At 39.7% G+C, this 21,109-nt stretch overlaps 1 protein-coding gene across 3 annotated transcripts in view; it reads left to right on the top strand.

Annotated features, from left to right (window-relative positions):
- The window catches only part of sima (HIF-1 transcription factor component sima), a 65,154-nt gene that overhangs the window by 24,503 nt on the left and 19,542 nt on the right, over window positions 1-21,109 (top strand). For 2 of the 3 annotated variants that reach the window (XM_017236207.3, XM_017236206.3), the window contains exon 7: window positions 2,317-2,458. In XM_017236207.3, the coding sequence (XP_017091696.2) occupies window positions 2,317-2,458 (142 nt within the window). Of the gene's footprint in view, window positions 1-2,316; window positions 2,463-21,109 lie in introns of those variants that run through there. The other variant, XM_070281662.1, reaches the window with a different exon arrangement.

The raw sequence follows: 21,109 nt of genomic DNA, 5'->3' as shown, positions 1-21,109 counted from the left end.
TTCAAGGCATCCCATCACGAAAAATGGACAAAAAATCTAAAAAATATTTTGTCTCAGGATTTTGATGCAGAATGGTGGAGAATTGATCGAGAAATCGTTTAAGGTACTCCGCTTGAGGATCGGATGAGAATTGGGCAAGATATAGCCATCACGGTGGGCCATATAGGGGAAAACCCCATTTTCAAGGCATCCCATCACGAAAAATGGACAAAAAATCTAAAAAATATTTTGTCTCAGGATTTTGATGCAGAATAATGGAGAATCGATCTAGAAATCGTTTAAGGTACTCCGCTTGAGAATCGGATGAAAATTGGGCAAGATATAGCCATTACGGTGGGCCATATAGGGGAAATCCCCATTTTCAAGGCATCCCATCACGAAAAATGGACAAAAAATCTAAAAAATATTTTGTCTCAGGATTTTGATGCAGAATGATGGAGAATCGATGTAGAAATCGTTTAAGGTACTCCGCTTGAGAATCGGATGAGAATTGGGCAAGAAATAGCCATCACGGTGGGCCATATAGGGGAAATCCCCATTTTCAAGGCATTCCATCACCAAAAATGGACAAAAAATCTAAAAAATATTTTGTCTCAGGATTTTGATGCAGAATGATGGAGAATCGATGTAGAAATCGTTTAAGGTACTCCGCTTGAGAATCGGATGAGAATTGGGCAAGAAATAGCCATCACGGCGGGCCATATAGGGGAAATCCCCATTTTCAAGGCATTCCATCACCAAAAATGGACAAAAAATCTAAAAAATATTTTGTCTTAGGATTTTGATGCAGAATGATGGAGAATCGATCTAGAAATCGTTTAAGGTACTCCGCTTGAGAATCGGATGAGAATTGGAGAAGATATAGCCATCACTCTGGGCTCATTTTTAAGGGAACCCTTCGGTAAAAGTGGACAAAATGATTTAGTTAATAAAAGCCTTGTTTATAGACCTTGTACTCCAACTACTTTAGTATAGCATACTTTCTAGGGACAACACATATGTCCGTTTCGCGTCAATCTCGCAGAGCTGTCAGTGGCTCTGCGGCCTTCTTAGATGTTGTCTTATTAATGACCCCGCATAATTACCCCAACCACCCACTGTCTCTGGCTTTCGTGACCCCCAAAAAACCGGCGGCTAAAGAAAAGGAAAAACTAATTTTCTGGTGCTGATTTCGAATTAACTCAATGAATAAATGAAGGAATCAGAGTGAGAGGCATCCTCAAGGGGCATCTTACTTAAAGTTTGGCTTAAATCCCGAGAATTTAAATGTACTTGGTCACATAAAATTATACCATTTGTGGTTTTAATGCAAAGCAGATCACTCGCGGCCTTTAAAAAGTTCAGTAGGAGGTTTCAATTAATTTATAATGTTTTTTATGTAAATGTATACCATTATATGACCCTGTTCGGAGCACCTGCTACCTAAGCTAATCCCGATTGCTGGACCATGAATCTGAATTGCTTTGCCCCAAAATTCCTATGAATTTTCATCATTCATTTAATGTCGCTGTCGCTGGCTGTGAGGTCCATAAAAATTTGATTGAAATGATTGGGGGCCAAGTCGTCGCCATGTCACAAAAACACAGATAAAAGCTTTTACCTTGTGGCCTGGTTGTGTGTATGTGAGGGCTTCCTCTTTATATTTATTTTATTCCACTTTTTTTCTCTTTGGTCTTTTTGTGTGTAAGGCGCTTTTAATTAAAATCGAGTTTATGTGACGTCCTCGTTGAGCCAAATTACTTGGCAACGTTTTCTGCCTAAGACCCTCCTAGGCCCAGATCCCTTCAGACTGCTGCCTCAGTTGCTATTATTTAATTTTTATGCCCGAGCGCTTTTGGCGACGTAATTTGAGACTTGACAATTTGCCAACCAAATACACTGGAAGATCTAATTTCAGAAAGATTTAAAGATATTTAAATATATTTCAAGAGAGAGATTCAGTTAGGGACTAGGTCCCTTTGTTTCTTCCAGTTTCTTTCTGTTTATTGTCCTTCAAGTCACCCTAGTAACCAACTTAAATACTTCCTGACTTTCTATTTACGTATCAAGATCTCTTGTAGTGAAAATCAGGCTATTTCTAGTTAGTTCAAGACCCTCACCAGTCAACTTAAGACGATTATGACACGTTTACTGGCCAGAGCGGTAAACCGCATAAACTTCTGTTGGCTGTTTGTGTTTTTCTGATGCGATGGTGGCTGTGGTTTCTGCCACGTTTGTAATTTGATTTGTCTGCCATGAACCAAAACTAGACTAGAACTTGAACCACATTTGCTTGAAGGCTTTAAATAATTGTTTTTCTTATTTGTATTATTTCAGTGCTGAGCAAGGGACAAGGCGAGACCTGTCGCTACCGATTTCTGGGAAAGTATGGCGGCTATTGCTGGATCGTTAGCCAGGCCACGATCGTCTACGATAAGCTGAAGCCACAGAGCGTCGTTTGCGTCAACTACGTCATAAGGTGAGTCAGTCAGATTTAATTTCTTATACTAACAATTACCAAGAGTTCGCGATAAGTCCGAATTGAGCCGGAACAATGCCGGATATTTGCTCATTACATCTCTGGGGGTATTGCCTTCGTTTTTATCTTTTAATTAAGCCGTCAACGAGGGGAAGTGAATTTCTACCATTATTTCCTACCATTATTAATCGACCGAATTTAATTTCCCCAACTCCTCCTTAAAATATTTGAAGACCTGATTCGGTTGGGTGGTGGCTGCGTGTGCTCGACATTTGCATAAAGAATTCGCGTTTTCGCCTCAGTTGGCTTCCAGTGCTTTATGTAAGATTCTCTTCCCACCGAACCGAACGAACTGTGAGTCGCATCGATTTGGTTTTCTAATCCGTCATTTATTGAATTGTCACAGAATTGAGTGGGCGGACGTTGGCCCAGATTTTCCATTTGATAACAAAGCTCCAGCAAATTAGCATCCCGCATCCTCGTGGCGACAATTTTTCGAATCGATTTCTTTCCTCAATTTCCATATTCATAATCCATTCGATATTTTGAAGCTCTCTGTAGCAGCAGCTTCGTTTCGTAAATGGAGGATTTTCCATTTTCCCTTTCTATATACAATATATTTTATTTTTATGAATGTTGCGTGAGTCCACGTGCGGGTCAACAATGAATAATAAATTAACAATGAAGTCCCATTCGCTCTCTAATGAAGAAGCACCTGCCACCCGGCCACCACCCTCCCGAATCCTGACCTCCACCCACCATTATTTTTTCAGCTCGACTGGTAAGTACTCCTCACGAATTTTTCTATTTACTTTATTTAAGCGTGTATGAGCAAATATTTGTGCATTGTTCTTCAATTTTTTTTCCCGAAATTTTACACTTGCCTGCCTTTGAAACAAATAATAAAAAAAAAGAAGTTAGACTGGGGGTGTATATGGTATGTAGTTATACATATAATTGTAAATTCGTTTTTAATTGTAGACCTTTTTGTGTGTTTAGAGCCTCGTGGGGGCTTTCATATAAATACGTTAATTTCGGTAGCTCAAGGGAATTAGCATCCGGCACACTTTTACTTTGAAACATGTACATTACACAGAGAGAAAAGATAGATATTTTATATATATCTGGTTAAAAATATTCTAGTTCATTTTTTTATGTGCATATGATGAGTGCACTGGTGCGGTTCAAATGAATGCTGACAATGTGCTTTTATTTCACACAACATGTGATTAGACTGCTCTCTTTTTGATTTCATTTCCCTTTTTATTTATTTTTGCTGATTTAATCAAATTGATTCAATTGTTAAATATTTGATTGGGTTTTTAAATAATCGATTAAAGAATAGAACTTTTATTAGGGCATTTATCAATTCGTTGCCTTTATATATTGTGGTAGCCGCCTTTGTAGTTGGCCTGGCCTAATTGAATAAAAACAATATTACACAAGCCCTATTAGAGCACAGAGAGCCAGAGACAGCCTTGTCACACTGCCAACTAGAGAGTCTCTTTGAACTTGGTTGATTTTTCCATCAACGGTAGTGTTTTTTTCTCACCTGACTTGATAACACCCTCTCCTCCCTGATAACACTGTTTTGCAATCAAAGGTGTATATTTTTTGTAAAGCAAATATTTTGATTTGATAAAAGTGATTATATGAAAATGATTTGTTATAAACTATAAGACTAGTAGTAGTTATTTTATTTAATTCTCTTGGGTTGTGGTTCTCTCCCCTAATGAGCTTGTCACTCAGTTGGCAAATGGCTCAAGGTCGCTGCTATCTTGGGAGGAGCACTGCAATCTGTTTCAGATGCGTAATTGCCGCTGCATATTTATAGATTTCTAATTTTCCCAAAAGCTCCCAAACCGAACAATAAACGTCTGTGTTAAGAATTCCCACGCCAATCCAATTAACATTGATTAGTTGATGTTTTTTTTTCTGGTTTTTTGGAGGGAATTTGCATTTTTATAGCCTGGCTTGCATAATTCCAGCCACGCGTTGCTTTTAATTACCAAATTTCTCTCCTTCTCGGAAGCTTTGCCTTTGTCTTCTATCCTGCCCTGGTATCCTGTTCTCCTCTCCTTGATTTATCGCACTTGACAGAGCCGTCGGCTGTTCGGAGCTTTCTCCCTCATCCTCGTCCTGGTTAGTCAAACTTTTTAGTCCTAATGGAATTTACACGAGTTCTTAACACTTTCCCCGAAAGTTTCCCCGGTTTTCCCCGGCTGTGTTGGGCTTAGGACGCCATTTTGTGGTGTTGGGCGACTAAAAATTAAAACAATAAATTAAGGCCCGCTAGGAGGGTGGATGGATAAAAATAATTCCTGGCCGAAATGTGTTGCATACTTTGGGGCAATAAAGCGTCTTTCATTATGATTGCCCGCCCGACCTGCCCATAAAATGAACTGGAAATCGTTGGTGGATTCTCGGACTTTAAACGTCGAGTCCAGTGAGATGAGGATGGGAATCCTTACATCCAACCCCTTCATTCCATTATTCATCGTGTGACCCTTGGCCATAGAATTCCATTTGCCGACCACAGCATAAATATTTCATATACACATGCTCTAATCGGGATTATTGACGTCTTCTCGAAAGGGTTTCCAACTCCAAAAGTTTGTCCCTTTCTCTTGAATGATTTTCCCAACTTTTCTTTTCTTTTTCCTATTTTTCTCCAGGCTTGATGTTTGCGTGGGCGTAATTTCGATTTTGATTTCTTCCGAGCGATAACTTTGGTCACCTGGCTAATTGAAAAAGTTGAGCCAGTTTCACCTTTTTTTCGAGTATTTGGCTTTGACCTTAATTGCCGTGGATCGATTTTCCACTCAATCCGCACCTGCACATCCATTCCGATCCCCAGTTTGGTGTCTCTTTAGTGGCTGGAATGGTATTTGGCAGCAACAGCCGAAGGCCCGACAGGCGTTAAATTGCCCCGCAGCCTGAAATGAGATTTATGGCCCCGCAATTACCTAAAGGCTGTTACAATGGGATTGGGATATGTGGCAAGGGGCGATAGAATGGCCAACTATTTGGCAAAGCAAACGAAAGGACCATCACTACACAGTGACAAAAAAAGGGACAGTCTAGGCAGTCTTTTTAGCCTTCTAGTATCATTCAAACTTCTAATATTTTCTTTCTCTGCAAACCCAATGAAGAATAACGTTGCTCCTTCTTAATTTTCCTCCCCCGCCCACTGATAAGGCCATGTTATCTGGTCACGTAGTCAGCACCAGTTCGCTGGGTATCCTTATTCCCTAGTCCTTATTAAAGCCGCGTTATTAATGTGGCTAAGCGATGAAGTTATTCACTCGCCTTCGATAAACCAAACTGGCCCCCAATTTATTATGCTAATGTTTCCTCTTTAGGCCTGCAATCCCAAATCCCAAACATGGCCAGAGCGGAAATGTTTGCCGACTTCCGGGACTCGCAGGACTCGACGCTCTGACGTCACAATAATTAACTGCGAACGAGGCAACACTTTAAATGGCAACACTCCTGGGATACCGATTCCAATCCCGACGGAAGGAAAATCATTTTACACACGTGTAAGCCCATCATCTTTGAGAGGCAAGGAATAGCAAGGACTTTCTCGGGTCTAGGGAATTTAATTTTGGGGTTGAGGGATGAGCTTGTCAGATGCTTGGGGCAATTGTTTGCTTATCACAGCGGCCTGGCAGCTGATTCTGTTTTGATGAAGTTGCTCTCGCTCTTTATCTTTATCTTTTATCCCTGTGACCCCATCAACGTCAACATTGCGTATACGCAACGTGTGCCGTCGCCATTATTTGTATAAATATTTTCCATCATTTCCCCCGCAGCAGCCATTCCAAGAAAATGACAAATTCATAGTCGCAGCTGAGCCCGCTGAATCAACTTGTGTTTGCATATTTATTATTTCTACCTTGATGTGAAAGAAAAGCATGCTTTGCTCATCCCTCAGAGCATTTGCCTCTCAGAGCATGTGTGCGTCGTTAAATTATGTCCTGTGCAGGAAAGGAAATTGCATTTTGATTGGCTTGTTGCTGCCGCTGATAGGACACCATCTCAAGTCCTTCTCCCACATATACAGATATATAAAGGGAGGATATATATAGGAGTTTGGATATTTGATTGCACATGAAAACGGTTTTACGCGTGGCATAAAATTTTGCGTTGGCTTTTCGGACAAACGGAACGTAAATTTTGTAAATTTGCCAGCATCAGAAAAGGATCTTCAACGTTATCGAATTGCCAAGGACACTGAGAAAAAAAGGGGCTCTAATTTATAAAGAAATTTGCCTACAAAAAGGATTATTTTTCTAAAGAATGGTTGATTGATTTTTTTGTGTCATTGTACTTGTTAGCTTTTGGCATAATTTATTAGTAGGATTTTCCTCTGAAAAGGACTCGCTTTCATCTAAATTGTAAGCCTTTTTTGATGGCCACGAGCAGTTCATAATTTGATTGGAAGCCTCTTTAAGAGCCGGCTTTAAAAGTTGATGGAGTGCTCGGAATTTAGGGCTTGTAAGGATACAAGTGGCGGGAGAAACTGGTAGATTACCATATTAACATATATCTGCGGCAAAATGCCAAGCCGAGCCAAGCCAGGACCTTGTGTGATACGCACAATAAAACCCGATAAATCCGCCCAAAATCACAAAATGTTACCAACTTGAAGACGTTTTCACACGCAAGGAGGTAGGTGACTTTTCCGAGAGGGGGTTACACGCACACTCGGCACTGCTTTCTCTCACTTTCTCTTTTTGGCCTTTGTATAAGCCTCAGAAGAGCCTGCTTCCTTCCTTCTGCTTTAATGTGGCCGTGCGTTGCATATTTGAATAAACGTCAATGTAATTGACACTTAACGGTGAAATGCGAATGGGGCGCTAAAGAGAAGCAAGGAGGAGAAGGTGGAGAAAAGAAAGATGAGCCACACTAGGCGGGGGTTCCAAATTTTTCCTCTCGGCCGGAAGTCAACGTACTCTGAACGCGTGTCTCCTTTGCTTTGTGTTTGTATTTGGTTTATGTATGAGTGTGTGTGTGCTTTACCTGTTTATTTCCGCTTTCACCTGCTGCCCGGCAGGACGAAGGATACGTATACGTCCGTCGGCCAGCAAATTGCGTAATTTAGCTCACGAAATGTATTTTCTTTTTCCATAATTTTAAAGTTGGCCAGGCCAGAGCCAGGCCAGCCCATAACCATCAGCATTATTCATGCGGCCCATTTGCGTTTCGACCGTGGACGGGTGGAGGGTCCTTTTGGGCCCCTAACTGCTCAATCCTGGTAGATTTCCTACATTCCAGCCTACAGGGCAAGAAATATTGGCTTCTTATTCCTAATAATTTTTACAAAAATTAGTTTGCTTTAAAAGTTTAATATTTCAGAGGAAAAAGGACTATTTCAGGAAAAATAAGGACTATTTTTGCTTTGTGTATCCAACTCTTATTTCCTAGAAATATTATTTTTAGGCCTCTTCCGGGCGGAGTAAGAGGCTTACCCTCGACCGCAGCTACAAATACACGTGCCTCTACAATTTAGCCAGCCACCTGCCACCTCAGCTCCCTCTCTTCTCACCACCTTATGATGTGACAATTACCTAGCATACTTTTTTGGGGGGCCGTCCCTGACATTTGTCGGACAATAAAATCTAAGCAAAAGGCAAATCAATTTCAGCTCCACCTCCACGCCCATTACAAAATTTATTTGTTTGTTCGCTGAGCTTTTTATGGCACTTCGATTTAACAGGAGAAACAACGGGAAATACAGGATAAACAACAAGGAGAGCAGGACACACCATCATCGTCATATGTTTTGTTGTTTTTGCAAATATTTTGCGTCGCATTTCTGTTTGCCGTTTTTTTTTTTTCTGTATTACAGAAGCCCAAAGGCTCTCGCCATAGTTCTTTTCTCTCTACCGCTCTCTATCTCTCTCTGTGGTTCGTTGACTGGTGAAAGCGAAAGTTTGCTCATTTTCCATGCCATTGCACGAGCCTAAATGAGCACTTACTCTCTCTTGCTATCCGTCTCCGCCTGGTTCTCTCCCCGGAGGATTACATAACGTAGGCGAAAGTGAAAGTGAAAGCCAAACGGAGCGGTAGGAAAAAAAAAATTCGAGTTCAAGGTCCCTCGTAGGCCGCATGCTCAAGAGAATTTTTAATAGCCAAAGAGCAGGGAAAATGGTTAACAGAGCGACCTCGGCTCTCTTTGAGCCTCATGAGCCTAAAAGTAGGCTGTAATTGAGCCAAATAAAGGATATTTTACACGTTGCTGCCCTTTTCCCGGGGCGTGGGTAACAAGTTTCTGCTTGCACCAGAAAAGCCAGAAATCAGCTGAGCGGCAAAGGTGTGAGAATCGTCCTGGAGAGATGGGGCGGCACGTGTACCGTTATTCGAAGTGGGAGAACGATTGCAGGTAACTGCTATCTTTGGCTAAATTGTCTCCAGATGGCGGCCTCTTCCTTTATGCTAATTTCTTTGTTGTTTTTTTCTTCTAAACAATAAAAGAAAAACATAAAAAAAATGTTAGAAGGAAGAGTAAAAGGTAGATAGCCGGGCAGCCATTTTCATTTATTTTTATTATAAAGGGGATTCTATACAAATCGAGAGGATTTCATTCAAAAAATATTTAAATATTTAAAATGATTTTTAAATAAAATTTAAATATTAGAGTGAGAAAGTATATAGGCATCCTCAGAATATCACATCGCTCACAAACATTTTCCATTGCATAATTTTGGGCGCAAACTGCCGACAAATACACACCAAGTTTGGGGTTGCGGAAAATTCCTAAAGGAGTGGGAAAAGTTTTGCCATCGTAATTGCAAATTACGCAAATGGAGGGAAACGAGAGACAAAACCGAGTTACCAAATAAAATATTCTTGTTTTCTCTTTTTGGCTTTTTTGAAAAGGGCGTCAAAACGTCGGCCCTGAAAGCGGAGAAACTACAATACGGGGATAGGGTCTTGGGGAGGTCTGGAAGAAAACACGCCAACTACGCATAAAACTAAAGAACTTGGTCCCAAAGTTGACACAAGCCGCTGTCGAAGCCAATAAACAAGACAAACAGCGACTCTGAGAGATAGAGAATTTTCGGGGAATTAGAGAAAGGGGTACGAGAATGACAGAAAAACATCTATAGTGGGTCCTGGAAGTGGAAAAGGGCTAGAATTGATTTTCCAAAAATATTCCAACTATAACTAACAAGGTCTTAATCATGCTGCCAAAATAACAGACAACCCTTTTTATATCTAGACCCCCCCTCCCTATGGAAGGTCATCTACATCTCTTTCTTTCACTCTATCACCTTTTCTTCACACTCTCCCTCTCTCGCTTTGGCCTACGTGAGCTGGAGCAATGCCAAGGCCTGAAAATTAATGAGAAAAGATCTTACAGAGTTTGGGCCCGACCGAGACTATATAAACAAATTCCGGACTATATAGCTATTTATATTAATGATAATTTGCCGTGCTCGACATCGGGCGACAAACCGCTTGACTATAATCGGATCAGGGGGAAGCATAAATCTTTACATTTTTTTTGTCTCAATGTTCTTCCATTAATTCTTTTATTTATTTCGCCGATCTCTGCTTCTTGCTCCACTTGCAACATGTGACCCAAAGTAGATGAGAGGGGCATCTAGTGGGGGGTATAGAGTCTATTGGTCGATGGCCCACGCAATTCGCCTTAAATCTAATATTATTTAAATGTTCTCTGGTATCTTATGGTTATTTTCGTGCTTTTTTTTTTCTGTCACCAACCCATTCTGTTTTTTTCCCATCCAATTTCGTTCTATTTCGTCTAATTCAATAAAAAAATTGTTTACAAAAAACATAGGATGGGAATAGGTGTAGTGTGGGGTCTAATTTATATTGGTTAGTAGGGGGTATAATAGGGGAGTACTATAAAATAGATACTTTGAAAAATAATAAATTTTAATTAAAGAACTCTGAAAGTCAGTGAAGTTTATAAAGAATTTCTCTTCAATTTTAGCCTTTAAAGCTGGTTTATTTTTTGTCTCTATCTGTAGGGTATCTTTAGGTCGTTTCTTTAATATTTTGATTGTTAGTCACATGAATTTTGTCACCGTGTCTAGATTGATTCAAATGCTTCGCGGTCTTGTCGATGCCGAAAGCCATTTTCGTTTTCATTTTCACTTTCGGTTTCATGCGGCCAGTGTGTGCTCATACACAGTAACAAAATATTTAGACCTTAAAATAGTAAAAAATAAAATTAGAAAGAATTTATTATAATACATCTTATATATAGAATATCAATATAGAAAAAATACTGCCAGTTACAAGCATTTTTAAGGCACTTTTCTATTAATTACTATTAATTTTATTAACAATATCTGGTCTAAAATAATTTTCAGTGCTTTGAGAGCAATTGGAATGGAAATGTTAGTGGGAGGCTTTGAAAACTGCGCGTGGCATGAGAATTTCCAAAATAGCCGATATAAAAAAACATGAAGAAGAAAGAATAGAATTCTGGTCACATGCAGAACGATGAAAATGATGGGGCAAGGCACGTGGGTTGATGCCACACCACCCACCCAACACCACTGAGAAAAATAGAGAAAGTGAGTGAGAAGGCATCTTCTCAGTCCACTCGAGGCCGATACACATGTTCTTGAGTGACTTTTGATGGATGCCACGCCTCAGTTACATCCTGCAGGACCAGGACCCTTATATTTGATTCCCTTTTTCTTTTTATTTCTGTTTGCTTTTCTTTGCCTTCCGGTTTCCCTCCGATGTCCGAGTCATTGTCCCTTTTTTTAAGGCCGTTTTCTCTTCTTATCAATTTGCGAGCAAGTTTATTAATTTTCCGGAGGCCCCCAAACCAGAGTTGTGTTTGTCCCTCATAATGTTTGGGGCATAAATCACAGTGACAGATGCGGCATGTGGGTTATGAGGAGTTTTTTGAAGTTTTTATGGAGTCTGTTGATTATTTTGAATATTTATAGGCAAATATCTGGGTTCATTTATATTTTGATGTAAGAAATGCATATCGTATCTGAATAAGAATCTCTTGAGGTATTTGGTTGAATGATGTGGGGAAAATTGGCAAAGAAAAAGGCAAAACTGGGGCCATATATGAAAATTACCAGTTTTTAAAGGGTCCCAGTCCCTATACCCAGTTATCAGAAAATTTATGAAAAATATTGAATGAAAAATTTCATTGTTATATTTTTATGCAGATTCAATGGTAATCGAAATAGAAACCTTTAAAGGTATTCCTCTTAAATATCGGAGTCAAATTGTCTAAAATATATACTAGTCTAGGAACCATTTATAAAAATCACTATTTTTCAAGGCACCTCCATCAGAAAAGTTGGAAAAAAATCGCCAAAAATTCCCATTGAAATATTTTAATGTAGATAGAAATCTTTCGAGTTATTCCGTTTAAAGATTTAATGAAAATTGGCTAAGATATGAGCATGTCTTTAAGCCATATATGAATATAAGGATTTTTCCAAGATCCTTCTTAAAAAAATGTTTAAAGATTGTTTTAAAAACCTTCAAGGTTTTATTTAAAAGAAAATACTTTTCCTTAATTGCCATCATTTTAAGGCATAACTTAGGCCAGCTGATCCGCAGCACTCCCCTATCCAGGCCCACGCCCACTTCCGATTATGTGCACTTTTGACCATTGCGTGCCATTTGGTCATTATTGGTGGACTCCTTTTGTATTTTTGCCAGACATTGTTTGGACAGCAGACCGACTTTAATATTAATTCGTGACTGACCCCGCCAAAGAAACAAAAAAAAAATAAATAAATAAATAAATAAATCCACCCACCCAAGGCGAACAATCAATGGCCCGGTCTTTCTTTCTGACTGACTAACTAGCCAAATGAATAAATGAGTGAGTGAATGGAAATGGCTTTCCTTGGTTGATGACTTAGTTCGAGCCTCTGATGGAGTCAATTTCCCAAGCTTTTCCATTCAATTGTGCGGCATTTTTGGCCTTTTTATTAACGATTGGCAGTCTAGTGGTACTTCTACTACTCATCATTATTTTCATCGTCATCATCATCATCATCCGCATGCCAGCCATCAATCATGCCACGCCAAATTGTTTAGAACAAATGTTGTTTTAACTTATTATTATTATTGTTGTTGTTATGATTGGTGTTGCTGTTGTTGCGTGTCAGCTGTGGATGGTGTGTGTGGCTGCGGTGGCTTGTTATTTTAATTAAGCGTTTCATTATGTCGCTAATTTGTTGGAATTAAACCAACAAAAAAATATGAAATACAAAGCACATGACAGAGTATCTATAGCTTGTGACACAAAAATTGTTATGCCATCTCCTAACCTTTTCAAATCTGAGATACTTTAAATGTATCTATTCCTTTTTTAAAGTTCTCTGTTTACTTGACCAACTCTACTGTATTTGAAGTGCTCTAGTGCTTTGCTTGAAACTTTGGCAAACAAATGATAATTGTTTATTTGTGTTCTCACTTTTTTGTTATTTTTTTTTTTGATTTTTTTTTTTTACACAACCATTCATCATTATCGTCGTGTGTATCTGAGAATCTCGGATATAACTCATCCGTTTGGCGATCTGCCGCCCCTTCCTTCCAATGATGGCTTTCATTTTTTGGGTGACTTGCTGTTGGCTGTTGTACCTTTTGTTGGCTTTATTGCTCGGCGCTTAGATAAACACACAAACACGAACAGATACATTTACAGATAGAGCTATGGATATAGATACAGATACTAAGCGCGCTGTTGGTGGGGCAGCAGGATGCGTCTGATTTTCTGGCCTCTGTTGACTGAGAGCACACAAAAAGTGTGATATATAATAGCCAGCTGTCCTCTCCTATTCCACAAATATTTTTTGTTTTCTTGTTGTTGTCACCACTTGAGTGGCATGTTGTTGTCCTTCGTCCTTTTGGATACAACTGAAAAAAACTGCTGGCTTATCGCAAAGGATAAATCAATATTGGTCGAAAGGAAAGATTTGGCCTTTTGATTTTCTGTTGATTCGGTTGCTCGTAAATCGTAGATTATCCAAGGCCCACCCAGCTACCCCCCTTGGTAGAGGTTTTCCGATCGATTTGCGTCAGCTTTGCGATAATCTTATCGGGAGCTCGGAATCCGCAATTAGCTGATGGTCAACTTATGGCCCATTTATGGCGTTTTTACTAACCCATTAATGATGGTTGATTCCATACAGATAGAAAAACAACTGTTATGATTGATTTTTGAATTTTATGCATTAGTAATGTAATAACAAGTTTTATTTCTTTCAGTGCTTTGATTTATTATAGCCTGACTTACTATTTAGGCTTACAAACACCTGTTTTGGCCATAATAATTTATCAGAGCGATTATCTAAGCTCCAGTCCCCAGTGCCAAAACAATGCGAATAACCAGCTCAAAAGCTAGTGGGTAATAAATGGAGGAAGAGGCAGAAACCGGGAACAGAACTCCAGACTTATAGGGAAGAGCTTCCCTCTGGTTTTTAATTCTTTTATTTTTTTTGCAGAAAAAAGCTTGATTTAAATTTTTTGTTTTTTGTGTTTGGCCTGAATATTGTCTTTGGTTTGCTTTCCCCCTTTTTCGTGTTTGCCTTATCATATGTTTCATGTTCCGTGTCTGTGCATTGCCAAATCTTTTATTTTTTCCATTTTTGTAGCTTTACTTTTTTTTTTTTTGCAAAGTGCTTGGAGACGCCCGACGTAGAAACCAGTTCCACCAGATGCCGGCCGGCACACAAACACAGATACAGATACAGATACGTCTGGAGACCCGACGGGGCGACACACATTCAGTTCTGCTTGCTCACTTTTTGCAAAAAAAAAAATATCTTTCTTTTTTTTTTGTAAACTTGTATTTCACTCCAAGTTGTTTCATGCGATCGAAGATACAGATCGCCAAAGAGTTCAAGTTTGTGAGTCAGTGGCTCTCTCTTGAGCGCTTTTTGAGCATATTATGCTGAGCTTGGCACGTATGCCGCGGCTATAGAGCAAATCGGATCGAAACGGAGTAGTAGACTAGCCACAGACCGAGATCCAAAAAAAAGTCGGGGGGTTTTTCAACGGAATTCCAAAGCCGTCTACACCTGCTGACCAGAGTACCTAGCTACAGTGGAGGTTAGTTAAATAGAATATTGTTTGAGATATTAATTATTGAAATAAAAAAAAATATCTTAATATTATAAAGGTATTTTATAGTTCGCCTTTAGAAATATATATTTTTTTTTATTTCTTAGAGGTATGTACTTTTGTTAGCACCTCTGCTGTTTTGTATCTTTGTATCTGCTAAATGCGACGTGAGTGGCACGGCATCGCCCCTTTCGATTTCACGAGCTTGCCGCCGCCTATCGAGTATGTTTCGCAAATTGTTGGCAGAATTACGTGGCAGCAGCAGCTACAACAATGCGCTGTAACTGTCGGCGGAACTTATGAAATAATTCTCCAGATGCCTTGCATGTCAAAGGTGGGCCAATCCGGGGGGTGGGCTTTAGAGGGGAGTGTTGGCCATCCGGCCGATTTCAAACTGCGCAAAATGATTTACTCACTCGTGTCTAGAGTCGATGTTCTCGATATGGACATGGATTTGGATTTGGATAGCTATCTGGTCATAATGCAGTCGATGTGGGCCGATCTGAGCAAGTATCTGTGTCTGTAGCTCACATGATTCAATTTTAGATCTATTTTATAGGCAATTGCAAGCAGACTAATAAATACTACGTTTTAATGTCATCATTGGCTATAAAGTTGCATAATCATAGGGTTTATTGGTTAACTTAGTCACGAAATATGACTATTAAGATACTATTTCATAAAATAAAGGGATGTTTCTTATAAATATTATTTTCCAAATAAATAATTCTTTTCTTGAGAAAGAGCGAAAAATATTTAATAAAAGAATGTGTCATAAATTCTTTAAATATAATACAATTTATGACATATTTTCTTAAAAAGTTGTGATAAATTGAAAATTCCCCTTAATTTTTAATAAGAAATATCCTTAAATAATTTCTAGAATAGTATCTTATTAACGTAAGACTGTAAAACCTCACAAGTATAAAAATAACTAGATAAGTCCCCCCTGATTATTGGAGTATTTATATTCTGCCACCGAATTCCCTCACAGATAAGCTCTCTATAACTCTATATGTCACAAGTCTTGACTCACAATAATGGGGCTGTTACTTTTGGGGGCTTGTCATTCCAGAGAGAGTGACGACGAGCCCGCTAGCATGATGTAGCACTTTGTGATCCGACAATCGAATTGCATGCAATACTAGAGTACATACCATGACGGGTTTATCTGGAACCTGGGGCCCTGCAATCATCGCGCCTGATTTATTTGGGTCATATATTGTCGAGTTCCTTGCTCCTCCTCGTCAGGGGCATGCTTTTAATGTGATTGAAGTCCGACAGTTGATTTAAATTGTGGCCATCATCCAGCTTGGTCTGTGTCTGTTTCTGTGTCTGCGGTGGCCATTCCAGACTCTCTACATTCTCCCCCATTCCAAAATCCTTGCAGATGCAGTAGCTGGCAGCTTCCGAAAATAAACTCGAAAGGGGTGAAAATTCCTTACCCGCTGGAGATGAGATGTCTTTCTTTTTCGCGTTTTTCCTCTCGAGTCTGTGTGTGTGTTTGCTTTCGGCACACTTTGAGTTTATTTTTAAAACAATTTTCCCCCCATTGCTACTGGCTGGTGGGTTGTTTGGTTTGCGAATCATTTCATTTCCATAAAAGACGCGGAAAATGACGGCGCTGACAAGGTGATAACTGGCCGATCTTGTCCAGTCAGTAGTCGTCCAATACAAATAATAAGCGATTCATCAAAAGACTCGCTAATGGATTGGAATCCGAGAAGTCCGACAACATTCCAATTAACCCTAGAAAAATAGGGATTGTTTGTTTACAATTATGGGAGTTTCTTGAACCAGCCAGTAATATGATTCTGTCTGGAAGACATTCCTAGGGAGAGTATTTAATTAAATTATTTTCTGATGCGATTTCCAGATGCGAAAACTCTTGAAATCTTTAACAATGTGCATTTGTATCTTTTATTTATTTATTTTTAATTTTTTGTTTTTTCCCTCAAAAATATGTATATTTTGGATTTATTCTCTTGTCGTCGCCAGGCAATCGGCATAAACATTTGGAATTTATTTTCCTACATTCCGACTTTAATATTGTGTTTGCCGTGTCTTGTGTCAGTCTCCCCTCCCTGCTTTTTTTTTGGGGGATTTGTTTGCTCTGGTTTGGGGGGAGAATTTCTCAAGATTCTCACACTTTTTTGTTGGCTTTTGTTTTTTTTAGTGACGAGTGGGAGGTGGAATCACCTTTTTCTTTATTCTGTATTTTAAGTGAGCTTTTAACGAAGCGGCTCACGAGATTTCATCAGTGAGTTGTGTAAAGTTGATGCACTCGAAAGTGAGGCGTCAGGATATAAGGATATATGTATCCTGTGAGCACACCTACACATCTAAACGTTTTATTTCGTTTTCAAGGCGAATCGTAAAATTCTTTCAATGTTGCTCTCGTATCGTGTCTCTTTCGGTGTTCGTGTTTCGTCCTGGCAGCCTGGCAGGCAGGCCTATTATTTATCCTCCTCTCCTCTGAGTGTGTTCGTGTGTCCTTTTTTATGCCCAGCACGCAATGGCTTTAGTTTTATGTCGAAATTAGCGAAAGGTCGACATGATGGGCAATGCCAGCTCATATTTGTGAAATAATATTCCCAAAAGCAAGACTTAGCTAAGAAGATTTTCACCAAACTTTTATCTTAATCCGAGGGAGATGTATAATTTCTTGGAAAGAATTTCTTAAATTAAATAAAGAAATTCCTATCCTTTGTATTTTGGTAGCCCTGGACGAGTCCTTACTGTTATGGGAAATGGGAAACAGCAATACGTTCTTGTTTTCGCCGATAAACATGAATATTTTTGGCGTATATTTTTTATATCTTTTTCGGTAAAGGGCCTCCTCCTCACCCACACATCCCCACCCACTTGCCTTGTCCTCGTTTACGACTTTCATTTCCTTTCCCCAACAATTTCTGGCATACTCTCCGGCGCCTGTGACGCAATATTAACCGTTTGAATTACCTGGACATTGCCTTATGTGGGAATTATAATAACCCTTATCTCAGATATCAGCTGATGGCAGTAGTACGACATTAAAAAACGACAGATTAGGCCTACTAAGGTATTCCACTCAGTTTGTAGAGTGGTATTTTCCGGCAAAGGGCGAAGAGTGAAGCTAGAGAAGGTAGCTAAGCAAAGAGAAGGTGGAGAAAGAGTCGAGGTGGATGCCAAAATGCTGCTCAGCTGATTTGTTTGGCATAAAAACAATAATAAATCCACATAGTATAGTCTGCTAACACCCCCCAACCCCCATTCCCACAAAAAGATGAGTCAAATGGAGAAAGCCACTCACTCGAACGCAGCGCGCCGGCGTCGTTGACGCTCTCGCTCGAATCGCTCTCTTGAGCTTTTTGGGGCTCGCGTCGCTGCCCGCTGCCACGTTCGAATAGGTTTTCTATCTTTCCTGGCTGGCGTTCCACTCATTCGTCTCTCAGTCAACGCAGCGCTCACTTCACTTTTCCGTGCACTTGCTCCCTGAAAAAAATTATTAAGAAAATAAAAAAAAACAGCAAACAAAATCCCAGAGCTACTATATAAAAAACAAACTGAAACACTAACTAAGGCAGAAACCCGAAAAGAACGCCGAGAGTAGCACTGGAAGTTTTTTGTGTGCAAATTAATTAAAAAAAAAAAAAGTTAAAAACTATTAACTAAAAACTCTGTCGCCGCTGCTGCTATCTCGTTCTGCCTTTTCCGATCGTCGCGTCGTGCTTTAAAAACAATCGTCGATTGACGTTCTGTTTTACTTCGCCAGCTGCCGTCGAGTCGAGTCGAAGTCGTGGCCGTAAAAATAAATAAAAAAATTTAAGAAAATACGATGCGAATCAAAAACAATTAACTTTAACTGACTAAACAACAAGCTTTAAACGCAACTGTAAATATTTCTAAAAAATCCGCGAACAACCAACGTTCAAAAGGTAAAAGATCAACTTCTAAAACACAAAACCGAGTCACTAAAAAAAAGTCCAAATTTTATAAAAAACAAAAATAGAATTGAATTAAAAGTAACGCCAGAATAAAGTTAATAAATTACATAAAATGTCAAGAGGCGCGAAATGCGTTCAGTTTCAGTGAAAAAAAATATAAGAAAATAATAATGAATAAAATTTTAATAAAAAAAAAAAAAAAACAAAAACAAAAATTGACAAAAATAAACTTTATTATGCGTGTATCACACACACACATGCAGTGGAATATATAATTTTAAAGAACATATAATTGCTATTTTAATCAGCTGCAAGTGTGTGTGTGTGTTTATGCGAGCGATTATCAGAATCGTTCTGATTTGTCACAAAAACAAAAAAACAAAAAAAATTTCCAAAAAAAAATCTGAAATTTGAAAATAAAAGCAAGAAATTGAAATCATTAGAAAAGTGTGCAAACGTTTGTTACACGCGGCCAGCGAAGCGCTAATAACGAAATAATACCAATAATAATAATAATTATATTAATAATGATGCTACTTATTAATGGGTAAATAATAAATGATCGGCTGAAACGAATGCAACTTACAAGTGCAAGGAGAGAATCAAAGAAAAGAAATGATAATCCAAAGAAGAGACAAAGTTTTACACAACACTCGGTCCTAACCTGCAAACTGCAGCTGCTGCGCTGCAACTGCACTGCTGCAGCGACGTCGACAGCAACTGCAACTGCAGCAATTTGCATGGTGGGGAGTGCAGTGCAGTGCAGTGCGTTCGCTCATTATCCAAACATCCTCTCATCCACCCACTCTCGGCTGCCTGACTCTCTTCGCACTACATTGCAATTGCTAATTTGCATTACATAAAATTGCATAGCAATTGCATTTGTTTATGCCTTAAAAGAAAATTAATTAAAATCTAAAGAGTGCGTGTAATTGCAGTGGATTTTAGTTACTTGTTTTTTTTTTGAGTGCATTCGATTACACAACTCTCAGTAAACATTAAACACGGGATTCTCAATTCTCCTCCAACACGCTCTTTTGATCTTCTGTCCCCCAATTCATTGTCCCCCACCTCCACTTCCTTTTCCCCAAAAAGTGTTTTTTTTTCTTAACTGCCTTTTTTTCTCGTTCATTCAATTTACTGCTCACACGCACACACACAGGCGCAGTTGAAAGCAATTACTGGCTTTTTAGGGGCTGCGCTGCAGGGTCGACGCGAAAAGGGGTGTAGGGGGCCATACCCGTTATTGCTCTGCAATTGAAAAGACAGAAGAATAGGGGAGCACACACAGCCTCTAACCTCTCTCTCTCTCTTTGTGTCACGTCGTTCATAGGCATTTTGTGTTTGTTGTCGTCTGCTTGTTTGGTTGCTCCCGCTCTCTCTTTTTATGGTAGCTGATTTTTGGCGACTCTTCTCTGTTTGCTGTTCTTCGACGCAATTTGTTACACAATAAGAAATTTTTCAGGTTGCCTCCCCAAAGGGGGGTTTTATTTACCAACTAATAGATAATCTAAAGTTCTAGAAACTTTAAATCAGTTTAATACAGACCCTATAACGTCAGACAGTGCTGGGGGCGCGGCCCCAACCACATCAGGCGATCGCTGCGCGCACTGCTGCACTGCTGACTTTGCTGAAATCGCAACTCAATCTCGAGCTAGTACTTCACTACTCGCACACACACTTCAAATTCCCCACTCACTCATACGCTCTTCCCCCTGCCACTGCCACTCGAGCGGCACAGTTCAAGAGTTGAAGAGAAAGATCGCGAGTGCAGTTTCTATCACTATCTCGTTCCTGCCCTTATCAGTGCAACTGCCTTGCAGTTTGGAACTTCTCGAACTTGTCAGGCAGCTCTTCGAGTGTCATTTGGACTTCAAGCTGCTCCCTGCTCTTAAAATCCAATCTGGGATCTTGAAATCTTCAGATAAACAAGATATTATGGTGGTTATAATTATTCAATTGAGAAACATTAAGGTTATAGCTTCTGGTGGCTTGTTGGGGAAATATGGGGGTGTGTCTCTGTAAGCACTACTGCCCACATACTTGAGGGTTTATGGCGAAATAGTTCCACAACTGTCAGATAACTCATACACTGTTACTTTAGTCTTAACTTGTCAGAATAGTAGCAGATCCATCTTTTTGGGGAGGTTCTTAATTAACTTTGTTATGTAATAGCCTTGAGGGGCTTTTGGGGGGCTCGATTGAACCGATTCGGTTCTAACCAGTTGCAACTGGCCCGTGGCATACGACAATTGGCGAGCTGGACAATGAAGATGAAGCAATTATTGGCCGTACGAGTGGCTTTTGTTGTCCACTCAGTGCCTTCCGGTTGAGAGCAGTGGGGAGCAGTCTGTTTTGGCAGGTGGGTGTGTTTTCCAATCCCGCCCCAGTTGCCTGCCAGTACAGGCCCAGGTAGCACTCAAAAGTCCTAATCAATCGAGCCCCATTTTAAATTCGAAATTACGCAATGACTTAAGAATGACATTGGGGCCCAGAAAATGGGCTGGTCACCTTCTGCCTAACGTAGATCTTGAGTTCCAGATTGTCAGGTAAGAGGACACCCTTCACTTCAATGTCGCACATGACCACTGATGAGCTGAAAGCCTGCCCCTTTAACTCCCAAGTAGAACTGCCCAAG

This window comes from Drosophila bipectinata, chromosome 3R (assembly GCF_030179905.1).
Source record: "Drosophila bipectinata strain 14024-0381.07 chromosome 3R, DbipHiC1v2, whole genome shotgun sequence".
NCBI lineage: Eukaryota > Metazoa > Arthropoda > Insecta > Diptera > Drosophilidae > Drosophila > Drosophila bipectinata.
Note: the sequence above shows the minus strand (reverse complement) of the source record. Positions and strands in the feature narration are given on the sequence as shown.